At 38.2% G+C, this 25,217-nt stretch overlaps 1 protein-coding gene across 2 annotated transcripts; it reads left to right on the top strand.

Annotated features, from left to right (window-relative positions):
* The first annotated feature begins 3,228 nt into the window (after positions 1-3,228).
* On the top strand, positions 3,229-20,990 carry rp1l1b (rp1 like 1b). Of its 2 annotated transcripts, XM_014019487.1 has the most exons (5): positions 3,229-3,380; positions 4,427-4,479; positions 7,252-7,871; positions 10,207-10,366; positions 10,559-20,990. In XM_014019487.1, the coding sequence occupies exons 3-5, from the start codon at positions 7,407-7,409 to the stop codon at positions 20,875-20,877; spliced, it is 10,944 nt and encodes a 3,647-aa protein (XP_013874941.1). In that variant the 5' UTR covers positions 3,229-3,380; positions 4,427-4,479; positions 7,252-7,406; the 3' UTR covers positions 20,878-20,990. The 2 variants fall into 2 exon arrangements, with proteins under 2 accessions (XP_013874941.1, XP_013874942.1); XM_014019488.1 differs by lacking the exons at positions 3,229-3,380; positions 4,427-4,479 and having other exon boundaries at positions 7,226-7,871.
* Positions 20,991-25,217: the final 4,227 nt, after the last annotated feature.

Genomic DNA, 25,217 nt, shown 5'->3' with positions numbered 1-25,217 from the left:
CTCTTAGCCCGCCCCATGACTCAGGATTAAATCAGTCGGCGCACCTTGACTCAACGCCGCTCCATCATGACCCATCAAGCTGCTTAGAGCAGGAGACAGATGGTGCAGTAAATACTCAGCCCACTAGGCTTCGTGGGAGTCATTGCTCTCATGACGAATCATTTCTTGTAACTCCCGACAGGGAGGGGTTGGCATTCTCTCTGTGAGCCTCTGATAAGGGTACCCCCCCCCCCCCCACACACACACACACACACACACCAGCCCCCCATGGCAGTTCCTTTGTCCTTGAAAAGCTTCGTCAGAGCCCCTCATAAGACTTGGACAGGAAAGGTTTACCAGTTTGACACAACACCACTTTATTTAGTGTTCCCAAGCAACAACATGTAAGATTAGGACGTTTTACAGGAAGATCCAGAGTAGAGGTTAGATTAGCAAGAAAACCCCCAAAGAGTTATTTTTGAACAAGCAAAAAACACAATTTATAAGTTATCAACTGAGGTGCTTCTGATTAGCTGTGAGAACTAAAAGATCAGGACAGGAAAAGCTTCTTGAATCAAAACTGGGTTCATAAAACAGCAGAACAATTAAGTTTAAGTGTTTTAACAGCACTATCACATCCTGAAGTTATGGATTTGCAATAATCTATTCTAGAATAGGGGTGTAAATCAGCATCTTCATTACAATATATTTAATTGGATGACGATATGATGTTTCTCATCACAAAATATCATGAATACAATCCACCTCACAAGTCTGCGATTGATAAATCAATCCATAACTGGCATTTGATGACGATAAGGAGTGATGATTTTGTTTTGCCTTGATTTAATTGAATCATTATGAATATATGTCGATGTGGAGTGATGTTTTGTTCCACTCCTGGACTAGAATTGAGGAGTGCATGGTCTGTTTTATTCCTCGCTTCAAGAAGTGTTAGCTCCAGTATTTCATTTTTACACATTTGGATCATTATTTCTTATCGATGTATTCTTTCTGTCTAATCTAAAGTTAGTGACGTTCTGACGTAAAAGGTAACACCTCCAGGGGAGTAAACAGGAACATTGTAAGGTCAAGAGTCTCTGCTTAGATTCAGCCTGGAACAGACTGAGCTGCTTTGTTTTGGTTTCCTGAAACGAGCTCAAGGCCTTTGAATCTGAGGCCTGTGCTGTGTACTACCGTATGGAGAGTTTTAGAAAATATCCAAGTGGGTCTCTGCTATTATTCAGACTTCCATTTTTGAACAACACTGTTTTCTAAAAAACATTTTAGACCAAAAAAAAAAAGAGCCTCAGTACCAGTTCTTTCACCACAAAAGCACTTCACCATGAAGAAAAAAAATGTATCCTGCAGAAACACCCAACGTCATTAATTATAAATCATATAAATTAGCTTTAGAATCTGAGAACAGAAATTACAAATTTATTCAAAGTGTATGAAAACAACCTTTTTTCAGGTATAAGAATTCTTTCAGTTTAAAACTAACTACATATAAACTTAGCACAAAAAGTAAGCAAATTGATGTTTGACAGACTCATTTTTTTGTTTTATCAATGCTTCTTAGCAATAAATCTTATAGAGGGTACCAGACTGGCATCACCTGGTGATACCAGAAGCTGAAAACAAGTAACAAAGATATCTGGCAAGTTTTTCATGTGTGCATCCCACATACTCCGCTCTGCTGCTCATCCCACAGTTGCATGTTCCTTACAAATGTGGCACCATTTAAAAGGGAAATTAAGTCTTCCCAACAGTTTAAGATTTATTACAAAAAAATTTGGTTGATCAGATGTAACATAAATGCACAAAAACAAGCCTCAGCGGAAAATAACCATCACATCGCAACAAGGATTAAGTTCAAAAGTGGAATGTGGAGAAATATGCAAATGAATGGTTTTGATTTACACGTATGCAAAAATTGCATTTTGTCAAAATATAACGAACAAAAGCCTTATCAATGTATCATTTGAATGAACTGTCTGAAATTTGAAATGAAATTTGAAATGAAATGAAATTTATTCGAACATGATACAATATAAAAATAAAATAGTGCACAGTAACAAGAAGTGCATAAAAAAGAAAAAAGAAGAAAAAAATACAGATTTTTGTTTCAGTTAACATATGCTCAAAATGGGGTATAGGAAGAAGTAAGAACTTATGAACTCCTACCCCCTAAACACTTGAAAACTTTACAGTCCTACTGACATTAAAAAAAATCAAAGTCAAAGTGGCAGTCAGCAGTTACTAATATTTACCTATACATTTTCCCATTTTATGCTTCCCATTTCCCATTTTCCAAACCCTTACACCAAGTTATCTGCAATAAACACATTATTGCTTTCTCTCACCCAAATGTGTATTTCTATTGAAAATGACCTCCTTGTATTTTCTTTTGAATTGTATTAAACTATTGCTTTGTTTTAAATCTTCATTTAACTTGTTCCATAACTTTACACCTTTAATTGAAATACAGAAGCTTTTTCTTGTTGTTCGGAAATTGCGGAACTTGAAGTTTGAGTGACCCCTTAAGTTATACCCCCCATTCTCTTTCAGAAAACATGCTCTGTATGTGCTCAGGTAAAAACTTTTTAGATACTTTGAACATAAATTGAGCCATTTTAAATTCTACAAGCTCCTCAAATTTGAGGAGCTTGAAGAATTTAATATAATCCAAATTTAATATAATCCTAAAACGTTTTTGAAGCATTTTTAAGCAGTAGCAACAAAAACCCTGACTTTGAGGAAAAACGCCTTAAAATTTTGAATTTTTCCCTGTGAGCTAGCAATGTTTTTGTTTCTTTCCAACTAGGAAATCTTAATATATAAATACTATTTGAGGTTTCCTCTTTTTATTGACATAAAAAATACCTTCTACATTTACATAAAATAAGGATTCAGACCAAATAGTAATGTATTATAGTAACCAATAAGACTAATATCTCTTGATAAGCTTATATCAGAATGATCCAGGTATCAAAATGTAGCTTTTAAAGCCAGGAATCTGAAAATGTGATTGGGTCATTTTGACCGAATTTGACTTAATCCTCATTTTGAAATGATGTGTCACAAATATGCTGAGTCATAAGATGTCCCTGAGCACGTGCTTCAGTCTAAAACAGACCTGAACTCCCTTCATAAGGTCCAAGTCATGTGTCCAAAGCCTCAGCAGCTTTCAGTCCAGTCTCAGAGTGATTAGTGAGGCTTTTCAGTCTATCATTAGCACTTCGCACGGATGATTAGCAAGCAGGCCTGTTTCTGCAGAGCAGCTTTTGGTCAGGGTTCCCTTTTCAACGCTTTTAAACTGTTTCTTTCCTTTTGAAGGAAACAGTTCTCTTTCTACACATATCCATCTTTGGAGCTATTTTTACATACATATGGATGCTGTGAGTATACTTCTTAATTTATACATTTACACTGTGTTTTTGGCTCAATCCCTGCATTGTTTAGAAATTAATAACATTTTGTGCGCAGGATGCAAGTTTGCTTGTTAGAACTTTATTTTATAGATAATTTGTTTTATTCATGGCCTCAGGGATGTATTGCATTATTCAAAAGACACAAGGATTCATGTTGTTTTTACTTGTGCTGAATAAAGAATTTGCATTTGTAATTGAGTGAGACAAAACACACCTTTAATTTGTTTAGCAGCGGCTAATATCATAAATGATGGTCTCTGCCATTAAAAAAAAACACTGCATGTGCAAACTTGACCAGACAATTAGCAAAACAGGACTGCATTATTCAATAATGTTTTATATTTTTATCAAATCCATCAGTTTACACTCATGCACACACTTGGCATTTTAAAGTCTTCATGCATCCTTATTCTTTTTTTTCCATTACCTTTATTTGATCCAGAAATAATGATATATTTATTTTTATTTTATAAAAATAATCTGGGATCATGATGCAGAAGGATAAAGTCAACATTTATATCAGGTCACCTTGTCAGTGTGGTTAGAGATGACCATATTAAAACGTATTTAATTAAAAAAAAGACTCCCAAAAGAATGACCAAAAACAGAATTTCCTTCCATATTCCTAAATTTGACCATAATAACGGATTTATTCTTGCTGTATTGAAGACAAACACATTTGTTGGCTGTAAATGGGTATAGAAGCATCTCAGGAATAATAATAAAAAAAAGCATGTTAAACATTTGCAGATATGAATGTCTTTTATTTGCCAACATGTTTAGCTACAGGAAGCTCTTGGCTGTTTTATCATAACGCAAAAGCGGTTCTTTAAGAACGCCAATCAAGCTTGGCCTATTTTTCCAGAATTTCCAGCTCATAATTTCACGGTGGGCTCGCGTCCTATCTCGTCACAATGCATTGTCTTTACCGCCGCGTTTTGTCACAATAATGTGTGCTTATTGTAGACAATTGGGCTATTTGTACATAATCTTTGCATTCCTTTTCTTTGCAGGGGAGAAATGGGCAATCTGTGCGGTTTTGTCAGAGGCGGAGACAATCGCAGAGGTAATGCCCACTTTCACTCCATGTGGAGACTTAAGCTTGTTATTTAAAGTCACTTGGAGGGTTTATTTGTGGAAAAATCCCCATTACCCCTGCCTTCATTTACCGTTTGATCTGCACACCAGCCAATGCATGCTGTAAATAACATGCGTGTACTATGTATACCGCTTCAAAACGTCCCTGATCGGTGCAACCCCAGGTGACTTCAGCATGCGCTAAACCTGGAGTAGATCAGCTCTACTATTTTACTGCAGAGTGTATTTATTTGTCTGTGTTGCTTCAGTCGCAGCAGTTATTCTTCTACATTTAAGTAAAAAAGAGCATTGGGCCTAATCTTTAAAAAGTTCTCATCTTCTATAAATAGTTCAACATTTTCAAGTCTGTGATATTTATTTATTTATTTATTTATTTATTTATTTATTTATTGTTTTACCTTTATTTAACCAAACAAGCACCCCTTTTTAGGATTTTGAACAAGTAATATCTTACCTGTTGTACATATTTTTTTGAATGATTTGTTTGGAGGAATATAAATGATTTCTGACCAGATTAAGAAAACAACAACTCTAAAATCTCAAATCACAATATTTTATAATGTTCTTGTGAACACTGTTTATACGAACAAACAGTGGATTAAGTCAACTTTGGTCAAAATGATCTACTGTAAGCACATTTTCAGATCCCTGCTATTTAAATACATTTTGATCCCAGGATCATGCTAATATCATTAGAGAGAAATGGCTTGATTTGTCTCCCATGTCAGGATAACTTATTATTCTTCGGTCTGAATCCTATTTTTAGCTTATTCTAATGAGGAATTTTGAATGTTATTTCAAAGAATAAACTTCAAAAAATATTTGGATATTAGGATTTACCAGCTGGAAAGACAAGAAGCTTTGCTAGCTCACAGGGAAAATGACAACAAACGAAGGTTGTTCTGCTCAAACAAGGGTTTCAAAATAATTATTTAAGATTATATTTAAGCTATTTCACTGAAACGACCTGTAGATAAGTTATTTATTCATTATGACAAAATGCACTTAACGTTTTATTCATTGCACTACACTATGAGACTCAGTCCTCAGTTTGATGTGATGGGTCACAATAAATAAATACGTTTTGTCAGTATCTTTTTGTCAATTGTCAGTTTTGCCTTACACAGTTATTTACATAATATTGTAAAGTTATTTGTAACAGCAAACATAGACAGCAGTAGCAGGTAGCTCTAGCACTTCTGTAACACTGGTCTTAGCCCTGTTCGGTCTTGTGGTTAGCTTGTTACAGTCATTCTCAGTTTTACAAACTAATGTTGTCATATCTACAACAGGCAAGATATTAATTGTTCATGATCTCTCCATGGAACCTCACATCAAAAACTCTGAACTATCTTTAGGGTTATGTCTGGATGGCAGGATTTCCCGGCCTTCAGGATGTGAGACGTACAAATCTTGAGCTGTTCTGAAACTAAACAGAGTTAATACACCCATAGGGTTAAAAATAAAAACATGAAACCAGTTGTTTTTCACCTTCTGTTGTAAGAACCTTTAAGAGCATCATCACAGTTACACCAACAGACCTAAATTTATCTCTTTGGGAGGATTTTTATTCACAGACAAGCTGTAAAGCCTCATCTCAGAGGTTATTTTGGTACTAATGAAGACTTTAGATCAGAGGTATCTAATCCTGGTCATTTGGGGCCGCTGTCCTGCATGTTTTACTTGTGTCTTTGCTCAAACACACCTGATTCAGTGATTTGATTGCCTCATCAAGTCTGGTAATAACCCCCCTTATTCAAATCAGGTGTGTTTGAGCAGAGAAACCTTTAAAACACAGCGACCCTCACAGACCAGGATCAGACGTTCAGATTCATTATCATCATTAATGTCCATTTTAAATAGTTCATCTGAAAGTCGTATGGAATTAGTATATGAAATTTATGAAGTAATATTTAGAATAACACAAATTCAAATAAAGGTTAGTTTTATGTGGATACATGCTCATAAAGACATAGAAGTCTGAATGGCAACAATTATGGGAGGAAGGAAATAAAGGTCGTCATTTATTTAATATACAAAAGAAAGTAGGAAATGTGGAAATAATTGGAAAAAAMCGAAAAGAACAAGTAGTAATGACAAGATTGAGGATTGGACATACCGGATTAAATAAAACATTACATTTGATAGGGAAACATCCAACAGGTAGTTGTGAGTGTGGTAGGGATATGGAAACAGTAGAACATGTAATAATTCATTGTGAAAAGTATGCATCAAGTAGAGAGAAGCTAAAAAGAGAAATTATGAAATATGATATAGAGACATTAAAATTAAATAAGATATTAAATAAACATAAAATAAATAAAGCAGTTATTAATTTTTTGAAGGAAACAGGACTATTTATGAGAATTTAGATTAAATGGAGATACTCTGGTCCACACTCCAGCATAGTAGATGGCGATAATACATCTTAACGTTAGATGTCACCTGCCAATAAAAACAGAAGAAGAAGAAGAAGAAGAAGAAGAAGAAGATGAAGACCAGGATCAGACACCCCTGCTTTAGAAGAAAGTAGAAGAATCATGATCAGTCGTGGAAAAATTCAAACAAAAATAAAGTTCAGCAATGAACTGGCTGTTGTAAATCACACAAGATAAAAAAAACATTTTTTCTGTTGGTACATCTGCACAACCACAATTTTATTGTTAATTTCAATGAAACTATTTTAGAAAAACACAATTTTTTATCCATTTACAGCTTATTTTCCCCGTCTTTCTTTTAGTGTTGCGTGAACGGGAGTCATGAAGACGAGTTATGCTCCACCTTTCTTTAAGCTGGTCAGGAGACACATGACAACCTTCTGTCCCCGTTCATCTCAGCTGACCCATCATCCGCTTCCCGCTCAGCTGGCAGCTTAAATTACCACAACAAGCCGCAATGTCCTGCCACAAACACAACTTCCAGTGCTTCAGTGCTGAAGGAGAAGGCTCCCACCAGCATCACACCACCCACCTACCCAGGATCCCCCACCATGGCATGGCAGCCCATCACAACCTGTTCGAGGGATGCTTCCTTTGCTCAGAGTATGAACATGCCCAGGCCCTGGAGGCTGCAGAGACCCACTTGTTGCCTTTCTACCACCCATCATCTCACCGTCATCCTCACCAGTGCGCTCTCAGGGAGCTGAGAAGGCCGGAAGAGACTCACTCGTGCAACGAATGCCATCGTCATCATCACCGCTTCAACAAGAAGGTGGTGCTGGTGAAAAACAGCGAGCCTTCGTGCAGGAAAACCATCGTACTGCGCCGCAGGGGTCTGCACAGCTTCGCTCTGTTTTTAGAGGAAGTTTCGGAGCTCATGCATTATCACGTCAGGAAACTGTACACTCAAGACGGCCACAAGGTGAGCAGATTTTATTTTACATGGTGCTTTGTTTTGGTTGGATTTTGTTCTCAAAGTTGCATTTAGTTTTAATGAAAGATTGATCAAATCGAAAACTTACAGTACCTTTAAAATAGGCAATGAGCTGCCTTTGAAAAAGTGCTAAAATGTTTGGTTTAAAAGTTTTGTCTCTCATTGGTGGCTTAGAGAGCGTATAAGCAGGACCGCCGGTTACAGATAAAAAAAAAAAAACCCAAATAATTTCAACTTGACATTGTTCACATTTTTAAAACTATATGAAATATTACATTATTTTCAAGTGTTCATAGCAAATGGTAGCATTTCTCACATGATAAACATAATAGCCACATTACACAGAACAGAGTAAATTGTGTGATAAAAATGTTAGTTTTACATTTGATGAAAAATTTATTAGATAAAAAAATTATAATTTATAATTCCAAACATGAGACGCCAAGAGTAAAATAAAATGTTTACTGTCACTAACACATTTTCATTATTTAGCACACGTTCTGACTTTAAAATCTTAGTTAAAAATTTTTTCCACTATCATTAAGCTCACTGCTCTTACATTTAGCTAATTTGCACTAAATGTTAAATGTTATGTCTAAATAATAAATCCTAAATATGAATGTGTAAATCTAAATGTAAAAGTTAATGTGGTTGAATGTTGATTAAGTATTTCGGAATGGAAAATAGCCTTTGCTGTGGGTGCTCTGCTCTTGTTATGACATCATCATCCGGCGACAAAAGCAAATGCTAACACTGCTGAAAATGGCTAAAATCTAAACTCAAAATATGTTCATTGAAAAAAAATGTATATGTGGTTTGGCAGTTTGAAGTGCAGCTTGGTCATCGCACGCAACTGCAAGTTTCATGTTTTGTAACGAAGCATTAGCAGTGTTAGCAGCATTAGCATTTGTTTTTGTTGCATTATGATGATGTCAGAAGCTGCCACCAAGGCCAAAGGCTGCATTGCATTATGAAATACTTAAAAATAAACTTTAACATTTAGCCACATTTAAGATTTATATTTAGATTTAGGATTTAACATTCACACATTACATTTAAAATGATAATTTAGTAAATATTAGCAAAATGGAAGAACAGTGAGCCAAAGAACAATAAAATGTGAGTGGAAATTTCTGAACTAAGTTACATTCAGAAAGTCAGCTAAATAATGAAAATGTTTTAATGATTTTTTTAACATTCTATTTTACACTTGGTGCTCCATATCTGTTTGAAAAGAAGTCAACTTTTCCTTCTGTTGTCAAAGTCTTTGTGAAAAAACAAAAATTCTCTTAAATATAAATGGTCACGTTCTACTGAATATAACACTGTTAAACAAGATGCATACGGACAGCTGATGGTGTCAGCTGTAACTCTAAGTTTAAGTATAATTTAAAGGACAAACGCTTTTCAGAATATATTTATTTTGAAATAAGTAGCCTTTAATTATCCAACTGGGATACATATTTATAGTGAGAATATGAGAGTGAAATTGGGATATTCCTTCACACACACACACTTTCAGACTGTGGATTTTTCTCAGAAACCCCATTAATCTTGGTCAAATCAGAGCTATTTTTGAGAGAAGAGAAACAGGTCAATGTTGAAACTCCCCTGCTCTGATACCAGAGGTGTTTCAGAAATGTGTCTTCTGCTGTGGCAATTAATTATCTTCATCTGGGCTTTGTGTGACCCCAGATGAAGCCATTCATCTGCCGCTCCCGACACCAAATTTAAAATGTAAAAACTGCACTGTCATCAAAACTGACTGTACACAAGCAGAAAAAAAACATGCACTCAATATTTCAGTGTCTATTTTCACAAAATTAGTTGTCAATAAAAAAAATAGGTGGCAGAAATCAATATCAAAAAGCACACTGGGAAATAAAGTTAACAAGTTAAAAAGGGTCATTTTAAATCAGATTCTACAACTTTGAAGAGTATTTATTCACAAGTAAGTAGTCACTGATTTATTGTATGAACCCATATTGTTCTTGTTTGCAGCTGTGTTGAAAGATGTCAAAACAATTAAAGGCAACATTGCAGATTTTCTGTCACCCTGTTTTATTAGAGTTCTGATTTTGTAAAAAGTAAACATAAAGGCAACTTGTAAAACAATTTCTCATGACTAATTATTTCTGAATAAAATGTCAAAACATAAATCAGAGCACTAAGTTACAAACTGCTCTTTCCTCATGAGGACAAAACAGTTTGTTTCTCTGTATTAGATAATTCATTGCCAATGAATAATTTATTATTTGCTGAATGTCGTGAGATAAAATTAGAGTATTAACTGGCAAACTGATGACACTTTTTCTTCTATCAGATTGACAGTGTTCAGAGTCTTCTGCAGTGCCCAGGTGTTCTCGTCTGTGTTGGACGGGAACCTTCTCACCCGTCAGTCATTGAGAACTTTCAGAAAACATTCAGCAACAAGCTCCCAAAGCTGAGCGCCAAGTTACGCTCCTCTGGACACACCGATGAAAGTAAGGAGGAAAGTCTTTTTTGTGAACCTTCATTGATCCAGTACATGAAAAGTTATGCCAAAGCCATAGTCTTTTTAAGATTTTAAATAGGTCCATTGGGGGAAAAAAGCTTTAAATGTTGTTTTCAATCATGATAGTTTCAAAACATGACACTTCTTTCTCATATTTGTCTTTTTTTATGGCTGAACCAAGGACTCTCTATAAAGACGAATGGCGACCCTCCAAATCTGGATCCCGATAGCAGAGCCACCAAGCAGTCGTCATCTGAAAAGTCCAGACCAGATGGAACCGACTCTCCGGACGCTGTTGGTTCCGGCCCACCCACTGGCAACAGCGTGCAAGAAGACGACATTGAGAAGCTGGTCCGCGTTAATAAAGACGGCAGTTTGACAATGGAGATGAAAGTACGCTTCAGACTACAAAATGACCAAACCCTGCAGTGGTCCACGAAAGTAAGAAAGACCACAGGCGGGACCAGTGACCACATCCAAGGACACAATAACCCATGTTTTGCACAAGTTTGTGATGTAAGCTGTTCAGAATCTGAAAACATTTCTGCTGACGAGGCTTGTTTCACTCAGCGCCATCAGGGACACACAGAGGAGCTTCGCTGTGCTCACCTCGGCAGTCAGGATCACGACGACTGTAAAAATGTACCAAGGGCGCACACCGCAAGCCGCTGCATTCTGACCTCAAGCTCCAGTGCATCCTCACTCACAGTGGTGTCTAGAAAAACTGTTGTCGAAAGACAGACTGTGTCTAGATCGAGTGGAGAACTCACAGAGGGCATAGTAGAGAAAGAGACTTGTGTAACGCAGAGAACTGAGGCAGCAGAGACGATGGAGCTTTGCACTGTCCGGAGTGAGACTTGCTCACCAAAGTCCAAACTAAATAACATGGAGACTGCTGGTTCACGTGACCGCACAGATGTTGAGCTTGACGTCAAAACTGCTCAGGAACCAGAACAAGAGGAGTCTGTGAGTTGCACTTCTCAGATATTAGGTGATGAGGAAAATCAGAATGATGACAGCAAGGATACGGTTTCTCTGAATAGCAGCCCTGAAACAAAAGAGGCTGCTGTAGGTAGAATGTTGGATACAGGGTCACCCATTCCACATCCACCAACTGGCTCCAAAGATAAAATATCAAACACTTCAAGACACTCAAGAAAATTGAAAACCTCCAAACCCTCCCATGCCTGTTACTGTGGTGTGTCTCCAGATCCTCTGGATGAAACAAAGGGGCAAATCAAAGCTGAATCAGAAGGTGACATAGAAAGAGATCAGGCCAGTTCCATGTCTGTCAAATCAAACAGATCTAACAAATCTGAGAAAACAAAGAACACTGAGTGCAAAGAAGATGAGAGGGAATCCAAAAGTGTCATGTCAGTTCATTCAAATGCCTCGACAAAATGCAGTTCTGACATTTCAAAAGATGCACCTGAACAAACACAAACAGGCAATAATAAAGAAACACAAGAGAGGCAATCTTGCAGCGTGGCTGTGAAACCTATGAGGTCCAATGCAACAGCTGAAAAAATCAACTCAGAGGAGGATGAAGAAGCGGAAAGAGCCTTAAGTGCTGTGTCGTCAAAATCCAAAGCCTCTGTAAGATCAAAAGGGTCAAGAAGATCTTGCGCTGCAAGCGAAAACAAAACCGAGGACGATTTTGAGTCGAGGACACCGAGCGTGATGTCCGCTTTGTCGAACGTGTCTGCTGAATTAAAACAAATATCATGTGAGACATCTGAAGAGGAAAGCAGTCAGCACTCGGTGGAAGTGGAAGAAAATGAGAATGAATCTGAAGCGAGAGCACAGAGTGCAAAATCAGAAAAATCAAACAGGTCTAGAAAGTCGAGATCTGAGGTTACAGTTACAGAAAGTGCTCACATTTCAGACAATGTAAGTAATGGAGGAGAGAGTGAACAGAGCACTTTGTCAGTCATGTCGGTCAGGTCTGACAAGTCGAACATGTTAAGTTACAATGATGGAGTTGAGGAAACACCAGACACTTCCAAAATGTGTGAAGGAGATGATCAACAGAAAACTAATAATAGATCAAGCTGCATGTCAGATAAATCTGTCAAATCAAACATATCAGTTAGATCAAGTCAGTCAAAATGTGACAAATCAGATAAAGAATCAAATGATGAGGAGAGAGGACCTAGTGTAATGTCAGTGAAGTCAAACCTGTCAGTCAAATCAACATTTTCAAATGCTTCAGCAAAATCCAATCCATTAAAGCAAAGTGACAATTCTGTTGAACGTCTCACCGAACAGAGTGAAGGAGCCCTGAGCAACACATCAACTGTTTCTGATGAAACCTTCATGTCAAATACTTGTGGGAAATGTGTTTCCACTGACGTCCACAATGATGCTTCAGAGGAAACTGTTCCTGAAGGAGAGACTGGGAGATCAGTGAGCTCAGTGTCTGAACTGTCAGATAAGTCAACTGTCTCAACAAGGTCAAACCGTTCTGCTCCTAAACCTGCTGCCGAAAGGACCGAGATCCTGTGTGCAGAAAACGAGGAAGTGAAAAATGAAAACAGAGCAACGAGCAGGACATCAGTGGAATCACATTCAGATAGAGCATCAAGTGCTCTCTCAGCTAAATCAGCAAAATCATGTAAATCTACCAAATCAAATGCTTCAAAAGTTTGTTCAAAAACGAATTCTGATGAACGAAACGATGATGAGAAAATTCAAGAAAGAGTTCATAGCGCCATGTCAGCAAAAACAATTGAATCCACTAATTCTGCAAGATCTACCAGGTCAAAAGGCTCCACTGTTGCTCTACAGGAGACAAACTCTAAGAAAGACACAGAGCAAGCTGAGGAAAGACCACCAAGCAGCACATCTGCCAGGACAATGCACTCACATGTTTCTGCAGACCGACCACAGAGTGCTTCCTCAGTTAAGTCGAGTGCTTCAACACGATCTGTTAAAACAAACATGGCTGATGTTCAGATTCTCACAACTGCTCAAACACCAGGTGAAACTCAGGGGAGACCTCAGAGCGGGTTATCAGACAAACCTGTACAGTCTGAAAAATGTGAAGATCCAGCTGATGAAAACAGATCTAACCACGAGGAACATGTGGAGAGAGTTCCAAGTAATATGTCCAGGAGATCAAAAGAATCAACAAAGACAAATGTTTCTCAAGCATCTAAGAGATCAAAGGTTGTTGCCGTTTGTTTGGAGGATGAGCTCGGCACACCTGGTGGAGAGAGTGAAGACAATAATTTGAGACCAACGTCCTCCCAATCAGTTGATTCAAATATTTCAGTAAGAACAAATAAATCAAATTCTGCAACTAATGCTTCATTTGAAGATGACTCAAAGGCTACTAATGAAGAGAATGATAAAGACCACGAAGAAAGACCACCAAGCAGCCTGTCAACTAAATCTGTCCAGTCTTCTGTTTCAGAAATATCCATCAAATCTGCCGAGAAAACACAAAGTGCTTTATCAACGAAATCAGCAAAGTCACGTGCTTCAGTAAAATCAGTCAAATCGAGTGTTTCTGAAGCCTGTTCAGGTCAAAATCCTGCAGAAGAAACACACGAGAGAGCACAGAGTGCACTTTCAGCCAAAACTGTTGAGTCAAAAAGTTCTGTCAAATCAAAAAAATCCGAAAAACTGGATGATCCAACAGAGAAAAACCTAACTGGTGAAGAAGATCACATAGAACGAGCTTCAAGTAATTTGTCAGTCAGATCCGAAATGTCAACTGTGTCGAATGTTTCTTCAGTGTCTGAAAGGAAAAAACGTTCTGAAGTTTGCTTGGAGGGTGGGGTAAACAGTCAAGAGAAAAAAACAGCTGAAGAAGAGATAGAAGAGAGGCTAATGTCACCCCAGTCAGTGGTGTCAAATAGGTCAACCAAATCAGTTCAATCAACTGTGTCGGAAATTTCTGTAAAGTCTGCAGAGAGAGCTTCAAGTGTTAAGTCTTCAGCCGTTTCAGTGAAAACAAATGTTTCTGATATGCAGTCTGGAAAACCTGCTGCTCTTCCTGATGAGGCAGACAGTGAGAATGAAACAAGGACACGCAGTGTTGTGTCTGTAAAATCTACCAACTCTGGGATTTCAGGTAAATCTACTCAGACAGCAGGACCGAATGATGAGAACCGTACTGTCAGGTCTCCAAGCAGTCTATCAGCTGAATCAGAGACATCACCTAAGTCAAACGTTTCTACAGCTTCTGAAGGAGTTCCTGTGGAGGACGCTTTTAACAACTCTGATGTAAGAACTGTTGAAGAGAGGGAAGTAAGTTTAGCGTCACCTCAGACAGACAGATCACCATGTCCCGCTAAAGAAGGCTCCGAGATTACTGATGACAGAAATAACACAAGGCAAAGTGAGAACAGCACACCTAGCAGCATGTCAGCTAAATCTGTCCAATCTCATGTTTCCGAGGGATCATCAAAGTCTGCAGACCGACCACAGAGTGCTAAATCAGCAAAGTCACAAACTTCAGCTAGATCAGTCAAAACAGATGTTTCAGCTCAGTCTAGATCAACCTCCAACATTCCTGAGATGGACGATGATGCAAACAAAGTGCGAGAAAGAACCAACAGTGCACTATCAGCCAAAACAACAAAGTCTACTACTTCTACAGCATCTACTAAGTTAAAAGCAAATGAAGACATCTGTGGTGATGAGGAACATGAAGACAAAAGTCCAAGCAATATGTCTTCTAGATCAGCAAAGTCGACAGTTTCTACATTGTCCCAGAAATCCAAAGTTTCTGGTGTTCCCTGTGAGCCCTGTGCTGAAAATTACAATGAAGAAAAAACTGAAGAAGATATTGAAAATGAATCAGTGAGCTCAATGTCAATATATTCAGTCAAGACAAATATTTCTTCAAGATCGAATAGGTCAAAAAATTCGATCAATTTTGCAGCTGAAGAGAACCTCACCAGAACAAAGTCAAATGCTTCGACTCAGATTCTTTCTTCAACTAACACTCCAGAGGGGGGAAATGATGACAGAGGCATTCAGAGCCGACCAGAGAGTGCTGTGTCTGCAAAGTCAAGAAAATCTGCAAAATCTAAAAGGTCCAAAGTTTCTGCTACTCCAACAGAAGAAAGTGCATTAGAGTTTGATCACGAAGAAAGACCTGAGAGCACTCAAACGATCAAGTCAAATATGTCAGCTAAATCAAAGGACTCCAAATGCCCAAACGCTGCAGCCGACAAGGGCTGCAATGAAGAAACAGCAGAGGACAGAGCTGCAAGCTGCACATCATTTAAAACAAGTTTGTCTGACGCATCTGATAGATCCTCTAAATCTCACACTTGTGCTGCTGAAGATGTGAGCGAGCAAATGAAAACTTCAGAGAGAGCGCCAAGTACCTTGTCAGCTAAATCAGCAAAATCACTGTCAGCTAAATCTTCACACTCAGCTAAATCTGTGAAATCAACTGGACCAAAAGGCAACTTGCCTGCTGAAGTAGAGAGAGAAGAAAGTCTTGTGTCAGATAGGTCTGAAAATGAAACCCAACCACAGACACCAACAAATACAGTTTCAAAAGTTCATGAACCACATCCTGAAGAATTATCAAGCCAAGAGAAAACACCAAGTGTCACATCAGTACAATCAAGTATTTCAGAAATATCTAAGAAATCGAAAGTGCTTGATGTTCCAGCTGAAGAAATAACTACTTATATGGAGGAAAGAACAATTAGTCCCGTGTCAGCAATATCTAATCTATCTGATGTGCCTGCTGTGACAGTAGAAGAGAGTGAAGATAGATCACCTACGACCACGTCAACCAAGTCCAAGGCTTCAGCACATTCAAAGAAGTCAAAGACATCTGAGATTCAGGGAAAGAAAGGCGATGAAAAGTCACAAAGTTCTTTAAGTGTGCGCTCACATCTGTCCGTTAAAACTAAAAAATCCAAAAGGACAGACATCTCCACAGCCAGCATTGCATCCAAAGGTGCGAGGAAAGTTGTGAGCAATGAGAATGCAAACAGTTTGCATAAGAAAGGCAAAGAAAATACATCTGATAAAGAAAGTTTGAACACAAACAAGTCAAGAGGAAAAAGTACAGAAGAAACAAGAACAGAGGTTGCTGTTGAAAACTCCACAGCCTCCCAAAGTGCACAGAAAGCGAAAGTAATTTGTCACGCAGAGTCAAGTGAAAGTGACTTGTCACAAACTGTGTCCAGTTCAGACATAATCAAAGAGATTTGTGGGACTTCTGCTCCTGAAGAGTCAAATGTTTCAAAGAGGATAGCAAACGGTCAGCTGGAAGCTGAAGACAATGAAGGAAGTGTCACCAATAAAAGTGACAAAAGCTGTAAAATAAGTCAAAAGAACAAAGATGCTGATGACTTTGAGCTGGTCACTTCCATCCTGCCTAATTCCTCCCCTACTGAGGTGGTAAACGAATGGCTTAAAGGATTACCTGAAGAGGGAGACATATACAACTTAGAGGAACTTAATGAAGACTGTGATGAACTAAAAAGTCACGCTGAAGCAGAAGAAGTTGATAGAGCAGAGGATAGTGAGATTATAGAGACTGAGACAGAAAATAAAATAAAAGGTGACGAAAACATGATGAATGTTGTCCATAGCAATGAGTGCCAAACAAGTGCAGAGGCAACACATGAAGATAGTTCCAGCACTCAGAGGGAAGCTGGTTCAAAAATGATCAACTCATCCATACAAGTTATGAAAGTGCTTTTAAATCCTAAACTTGATAGATGCAACAGTTTACCAGAAATCTCTCCAGTTTATGGACGTAAGCTAAGTACCTCAGCTAAAGGCCTTTTGGATTGTCTTGTGAAACTACAGTTGATAGACCATGACCCTAAAAATGCAAATGAAAAGGATAAAAGGTACCAAGAGCTTATGGGAATCCTCCAGTCACTTTGGCTTTCCGAACCCCCAGTGATTGAACACGTGCAAAACAAAAATGAACACCGCTCTGTGGATGAAGAGTATAACCACACATCATCCTCTGGTGTGGACGTCAACAGTGGCTCCACAGGTTCTGGGAAGAGCAGTGATGGAGTGAAAAGCAGTAATGATTTGAATGGTTTGCAAGCACGAGACGAAACAAAGATTCAATGGCAATCGGAAAGAGGAGAAGAAAAACAAGAGCACGAAGACCCAGGAACGGACGAAACCATCAGAAGCAATGACAGTCCAAGAGAACCACCTGAAACGCCATCGTCCTCAGACAAAACATCAGCAGATTCCAGCAGTAATGGTCAAAAACGTCCAGAAGATGAATCAGAAAGTCAAGAAGACACCAACTCTCAAAGCCCCACCTTCAGCCAAAAACTAGACCAAATACAGTCTCAAGATCTTGATCCTGTTTGGGTGCTAACTTTACTAACTAAAATAGAAAACCAGTTCATGACTCATTATACCAATGCAATGCAAGAGTTCAAAGTTCGACTGAATTTGGAAGACAGGGATCAGCTTGACGTGATAATAAACCAACATAAAACAGAGATTCAGAGAAGAATCCAAACGAGCATCGACAGAGAGGTGAGGAGGATTCAAATCCAAGCGGGTTTACCGAGACCACCCAAAGAAGCGGCGTCTGGAGTTTCACCAATGAAATCAGAGGAGAGACGACAGAGGAGGAAGATCCGGCTGCAACAGTCCATGGATTCACAGGCAGAAAAAAGTGACGACTCTGCAGCAGGGACGTCTTACAGCGACCAACGCAATGACAACATTGAAGAAGGCTGTCCATGTGAAACATGCATAAAGGAGGAGATGACTCCAAATCTGGATCTTGCAGCAATAGTTAGAAGTACAGCTCCCATTGTCATGGACAGTAGTTTCAAAAAAGACCTGCTGAAGAAAACAAATAGTTCTGCTTGTGCACAACCACCTAAAAGTGAAAGTGCACCAAATCTTGTGGATAATGATAGTCTAGATGACGAAATTGACAAAACAGAGGATGAGAGGACAGAAAGTGAAAGCGCTGTCACAACCACAGCTGAAGAAAAGACATCAGATGACACAGTAAAGAAAAAACTGATGCCAGCATTATGGATAATTCCTTGGAGGAAAGGAATGACACAATCAGTGATGCATTCTGAAAAAGATGACACAGCTATTAATGACAAAAAGGTAAAAGAAGCAGCAGAAGAAGCCGAAAACAAGAACGAAATAGCTGCAGAAAGGCAAACTGATGGTGAATCTGAAGAGGGGGAAGCTGAAGTTACCACAGCTGAAGATAAAGACGCTGCAGCGGAGGTTGATGTGGCAACAACTGAATGTAAATCCAGTGTAGAAGAGAACGAAGGAACAAATGATGACATCTCAAGTGAAGAGAATATCCTGGAAACAACATCTCATGCAACCACAGCAGAAGACGAAGAAGTGGTGGTAGTCGCCGGTGAGCCTGCATCTGAGACAGACAAGGTTGTAGAGCGGACTGCAGTGACAGATCTGGAATCTGACACTGCAGCTGAGGAGAAGACTGGCAGTGAAAATGGCATAGTAGATGATATAGATGCCACTCGACCTAAAGACGAGAAGGATGCCACAAGTCACAACCTATCAAGTGAGTTAGCCGAAGAACCAACTGAAGATGAATTTGTAGTAGAGGAGACATCTGAAAAAGAAAAGATTTTTGAAGAAAGTGAAGAAGAAGCAACTTGTCCCAGTGGAAAAGACTCCACCAGTGTTGACGACTCATCAGAAACACCAGATGAAATGACAACAGCCAGAGAGAACGCTGTAGAGAACCAGACCGTGGTCTCAGAAGAGGATGAATCAAAGAATGAAATGGCCAAAGATGAAGATGCTTCTGTAGCATCCAGCACTGTTCGCGAATCTGATGATGAGGAAGCTGTGGAAGTGGGAAACTCTGATGCAGGAGAAGAAACTGGTACGGCCAGCGAAAACTCTGCTGAAGAACGTTCTTCAGAAGACGAGACTGAAGCACCAGAGACCTCTGTAGCAGCTGCAAGTGAGCATGAATCTGAGGAAGATGCATCAAAGTCTGAAGAAGTCACAAATGTAGAAAAGCTTCCCGATACTAAAACTATTGATTCAGACACAGCTGATGAATCGTCAGAAGAGTCAAGCGAAGAAGCAACGACTAACGATGACATGGCTGTGGATGATGAGACTGCCGTCTCACAGGAAGGTGAATCAAAGGATGAAGATGGAATCTCAGATGAGACAGAGAAAGAAGAAGCAACGGATGGTGATGAAGAAACCAGTGAAGCTGATTCTGCAGAGGGTAGAAAGTCCACGACGAATGAGGAGGATGTCGTGACTAGTGCACTGTCTGAGCAGGCTGAAAATGACCCTGAAGATAAGCAGGCTGTAGAAGAAGAAACCACAATGGAAGACGAACATGCAGAAGTAACCACTTTGACAACCACGAGTCAGCACGAATCAGAGGACAAGTCTGCCGACGAAGAACTGGCTAACTTCGAAGATAAACCGGCTATAGCAAAAAAACCTGATCTAGATGTTATCAGTGAAAATGAAAACGAAGAAGAGGGAACTGACGCAGAGACAACTGAAGGTGAATCTGGCAAAGACGTATCGGAGGAAGATGAGAAAGCAGAAGACAAAGAGATTATGAGGAAGATGAGAGAAAAAGCCAGCATTGAAACCACTGAGGCTGTGGAGGAAGAAACAGATGAAGAAAAACAAGATATCTGTGACGGAACTGATACGTTGGTTAAAAACGACTCAGGAGAAGAGGATTCAGAACGGAAGACTGGAGGTGAGACCGTACAAGAAGCTACAGATGAAAATGAAAGTGAAGTAGCTGAAGATGAGAAAGAATCGTCAGAAAAAAACACAGAAGACTTACAGGAAGAAGAAGAGGAACAAAGTGAAGAAGCATCTAAAAGTGAGGAAGCAGAAGAGGGTGAAACACCCGGAGAGGAATCTGATGATGAAAGTGAATCAAAAGAAAGTGAGACTGAAGATCAGGAAACAAAGGAGTCAAAAGAACCAGAAGAAGACAACAAGATTACAAAAAGTGGCGATGAAAAAGAATTTGAAGCAGAGGCTGAAAAGGAAGAAACCGAAGTTAAATTTGGAAGAGAAGAATCAACAGTTAAAGCAGACGACGATGTGGATGCTGTGAGGAAATTTGCAATGGACCAAATCAAACATAAGGGCGATGAGTGTCAGAAAAACAGAAGCCTCAACGATGACGAGGAAAACGCGGAAGAATCTGAAAAGGAGGACGAGGAGATGCTCAACGAAGACTGGAGTGGAAACCAGGGAGCTTCAGCCGATGGAGGAGATGAAGCAGAGGAAGATTCAGATCAGACTGAAGAAGAAGAAGAAGAAACTGAACGTGGACAGCAGCCTTTTATCATAAGCAAAGCAGACGTTTCGGATGAATTAACCAAATTAGCTAAAGAAACCATGTTAATGCCACTGGATGGGTTGAAGAAACAGAGAGATGAATCAGAGGACGGAGCTTACGCTGATGTAGAAGATTCAGAGACTGAAATAAATAGCCAAGAAGAAGATATAAGCCTTGAGTCAAAGGGTTTGAAAAAGAGTTGACTATAAATCTGACAAAGAAGGAAGAGAAAAGAGGCGTATAAAGTACTTGAAAAAAATAACCAAGTAAAGTAAAAATACCTTAACCTAAAACGACTTTGGTAAAAATATATTTGACTGATAAGAAAGCTACTGAAGTAAAAGTCATAAAACTGCTCACAATAATCAAGAAAGTAAAAGTACTTTTATACACACTCTACAAAGAGAGTTGAATTTACATTACCAGCTTAAGTTGAATAAATGTAAAGAAAATGTACACATTTTATTTTGCTCATTTTGCTCATCTCAGTTTAGTGGAACCAACTGACTTAACTTGGTTGAGTAAATTCAACACTTCATTTTTTTTAGAGTTCACGAATAACTGTTTTCATTATGAGTTCCATCACATTTAAATTTGTAACGTGTAACAATGTTTTATTTCAAAGTAAAGAAGTAAAAGTATCATTTTTATGTTTTTAACGTAGCAAAACAAAAGTAAAAGTTCAGATTTAAAAAAATACTTGGTAAAATTAGAAATTACTTATGTACTGTAACGAAGTAAATATACTTTGTTACTATTTCTGCAAGTTATTTGGGTTGTTTTGAAGCAATTGCAGAACTTTTTCTTTGAAGAACTGCAAACAGGAGAGATGGTCTGAAAAACGTAAATTCTGCTTGATGATCAGTAAGAACTGTTAGTTTCTATTAAACAAGAACTAAAAGCATTTGTCACGTTTAAATGGTGCATCTGCACAGCTGGTCAAACACTATATAACAAAATGATTGGAAATACTTGAATGCACATATTGTATGTAGATTTGCATAATTTTTAATTGCAGTTTGAGTCTCAACAACTCTTTAGTGAATCTGTACCCATGAACAGGAAATGGTACAAATCATAAACTTTATGTAGAACTGATGCAATAATGTGATTGTCAGAAGACGGACTTATATGTGGCAAATGCTGTAGTTTTTCTTCAAATATCTGCGGTGCATTCACACCGTTGTTGTTGCTCTATTTTTCTAGATTCAGGAATGAGTCTGACCATATTTTATGTAATCTAAATACTTTAACAATATTATAAAAGTACCTTTTTTAGCTATCTTTGGGTAATTGAGAAAATACTCAGATAACCATGTTATAGCAGAGCTCCATCACTGATTCAGTGTATCATAGACAGCTTTGTTCTGTATTTAAGGCTTTTCAGTTGTGCTTCTCTGACAGAAAAGACACCATTCTCTGTAATTAATACTTTTACTGAATGTCTTTCACATAATGTCTCTGAAAATAAAACAGTAAAGTCACACTGTGGGAACTAATGTCTCTGATCACTTCTATAGAACTGCAGCAGAGATAGAATAGCTGTAGATAATATGCGACAAAATGGAACAGTTTGACTGTTATGATGAAATAATGCTACAAATATCACAAGTCTGTAATGAATTCTGGAGAAGCATGCATTGTTTCAGGAGATATCCCAAACATTATTATTAGGCATCTTAAAGAAGGTGGAGTGTGGCGACTCTGAGGAATTCTTCCTTTGTCTTTCCTCACAGAACCTCCAGTCAGGGTTGATGTATATGCCCTTCTCGCGTTTTCCTTTACTGTCTCCTGTGGTCATGTGACACAGATAATTGGTGTCACTGTGATTGACTGCTCAACACAAGCAAAACCCGGCGTCTCGACGAGCTGCGTGGGCCGCCCGCTCCTCCTCCTTATTTGCTGTGGGTTTGATGTTTGTCTGCTCTCGTAGCGTTATTTTTGAGAATCACTTTCGAGGAGCAACGAAACATCTTTGTCAACCAAGACGGAGCAGCGTGAAACAGAGAAGGAGGTTTAAAGTTTCAACATTCCAGCACACACAGCATATTGCAGCTTTGACTCTTCAGACAGATTTCATGTCATTTTATACTCTCGTGCTTATAATCAAAACATCTCGCTGTAGACCAGGACAGTAAAACGACCCTCTGGAGAGCGGGGATGGAGAGTGGTTTATGTGTGAAGTGAGCTTAGAAATAAAAAGCCGTTTTGCACTTTTCAGTTTGAATTAAGAAGACTCCTTTGGCGAGAAGCAAAATGTCTTCAGAAATTAAACAGAAAGCAGAAAAAAACAACCTTTGGGTCAAAATCTTGTGGATCATTTTGACTGAAGGGCAGCAGGACTAGAGAAGCTCAAAGAATGAAACAATTAGTCACATTTAAATTAAAAAAATGGCTAAACGCACCAGTCTTTGATGAAAAAAAAAATCATGTCAGCATCACTATAGGTGTACCACAGCGACACATTGAACCACCGGCTGTGAAAATATGAGCAGTTATGGTTCATATTGTTTACTTCTCATCTGCACTGCAAAAAATGTCCACCTAACCAAGTTTTAAAATCTTATACCCAGCCAAAAAGTCTTTTTGATCTTGTTTTGAGACTGATTTACTAAACAAGAACTGATTGTGTAAGAATAATAATCTTGTTTTCAGAATGTGTAAGATNCAAAAAGTCTTTTTGATCTTGTTTTGAGACTGATTTACTAAACAAGAACTGATTGTGTAAGAATAATAATCTTGTTTTCAGAATGTGTAAGATTATTTGTCTTGTTAGCCTGAAAATTTGACTCAAATTAAGTAAAAAAAATTCTGCCAATGGAGTAAGAAATATTGAAATAAGAAAAAATTGAGTCAAATCAGGTATTTCAAGAATCTTACCAAGTAAAATTTTCTTACTCCATTGGCAGAAAATTTTGACTTAATTTGAGTCAAATTTTCAGACTAACAAGTCAAATAATCTTACACATTCTGAAAACAAGATTATTATTCTTACACAATCAGTTCTTGTTTAGTAAATCAGTCTCAAAACAAGATCAAAACGACTTTATGCCTCTTCCAGCTCACGGTAAGAACATCAAAATCAGCAAATAGAGGCTAATTATTTATTTGAAATAGATTCAAGCTGCTACAAATGACCCAATTAAGAGTTGATCTTCAACAGTAAACTGACAGATTAACTTCTAAACTGAATGATATTCTATTTTTTGCTTATAGGAGCTGAGAATTGATGCATGTAATACACACTGAAACAATAAATTTGGAGATAAAAAGAAATTTAAAGTTTTTGTTAGATGGGGGCATAAAAATAATCAGTGAATTTATTAATTTGGTTCTAAAACATGAAATGATAACTCTGTTTTTTGTCTGGTGCAAGGGATTTGATTTATTATAAAGTAATGAAAAGGTAAAATAAGTAGACACACAACAAATAATCCAAATGTGTAAAAAAATCTTTGTTTCAGCGTTTGCATTGTGATCCCACATGACCAAAATCCAAACTTCATGTTAAGTTTTCTGCTTCAGTGTGTTCAGGTTGTGAGGGTCCTGAGGCCCACCTGTCACAGACAAACAGAGAGAACAACTTAAACAGGTGACACATTCAACATGGATCTGAGCAGAGGAGGACAGAATGAACTTCATTCTTCTGGGGTTTACAAAGTAAACTAGTAAGAAAAAGTTAAAAATAAAACGATGAGTGTTGGAGTATTATGAAGTTGGCTGGGTTAGACCTCAGGTTCACACAGGTAAAATCTGTCAGCAACAAGCTCAGAGTAACTCTGATAACAGAGGAAGGAAATTAACCTGTAATTGTTTTATAAGTAAACAATTTGATTCTGCAACAATAAAAATTTTAAATCTAAAAGTTGAACTTGATGAGATTCATTTTTAATCCTTAAATCTTTTGGGAAAAGAGCTGAGTATTTTTTTAATTTTTAATTTAATTTAATTTTTTTTTTTGAGGAAGCACCTGCTTGCTGGATGTTGGCACTAATTTCCACTGTAAACACTGGAAGAGTGAGGGACGTCATCCGGAGCACAATAATAAGGGGCTTTCCCCCTCCAGCCATGTTTACCTCAGAGGAACTTGCCTCTGGAGCAGCTGCAGAGTCCAGCCCAACAGTGACAGGTCCTCTACAACAGGGAGAAATGTTTATCATTTTTTCATTTTCCTAAAATATTCAACAAAACTGACTTTTTTTTTTATTAAACCTCTCATGATGCCGGCCACCTTTGGTAAAACCAATTTAGTTGATCAGATCCTTTGATTCTACCCCTTAAAACAACGGCCTGTGTATTTTGTGTTTCCTGAAAAACTTGAAAAATTACTTTAGTAATTAGTGAGGAAAAGACAAACAAATGACGAAATGCAAATAAAAACTCCTCAGATTATTAGTCATTCAATTCAATTCAAAAATACTTCATTGATCCCAAAGGGAAATTAGATATTAAAGCAGCTGCAACACAATATATACATTTTTACACACACTGTGACAGAGGTTTCTCATGTTTATGGTGGTAGTGGTGTGTGTGTGTGTGTGTG

Source organism: Austrofundulus limnaeus, unplaced genomic scaffold (genome assembly GCF_001266775.1).
Source record: "Austrofundulus limnaeus strain Quisiro unplaced genomic scaffold, Austrofundulus_limnaeus-1.0 Scaffold222, whole genome shotgun sequence".
In the NCBI taxonomy this organism is placed as follows: Eukaryota; Metazoa; Chordata; class Actinopteri; order Cyprinodontiformes; family Rivulidae; genus Austrofundulus; species Austrofundulus limnaeus.
The sequence above is the reverse complement of the archived record's forward strand: the minus strand, read 5'-3'. Positions and strand labels throughout refer to the sequence as shown.

What these genes read in the sequence shown, in the direction of transcription:
- rp1l1b (XM_014019487.1), top strand. Translation starts at nt 7,407, where the DNA reads ATGTCCTGCCACAAACACAACTTCCAGTGCTTCAGTGCTGAAGGAGAA. An exon ending in ACACTCAAGACGGCCACAAG is followed by an intron (nt 7,872 to 10,206) that starts GTGAGCAGATTT and finishes TTCTTCTATCAG; the next exon opens with ATTGACAGTGTTCAGAGTCT. An exon ending in CTCTGGACACACCGATGAAA is followed by an intron (nt 10,367 to 10,558) that starts GTAAGGAGGAAA and finishes GGCTGAACCAAG; the next exon opens with GACTCTCTATAAAGACGAAT.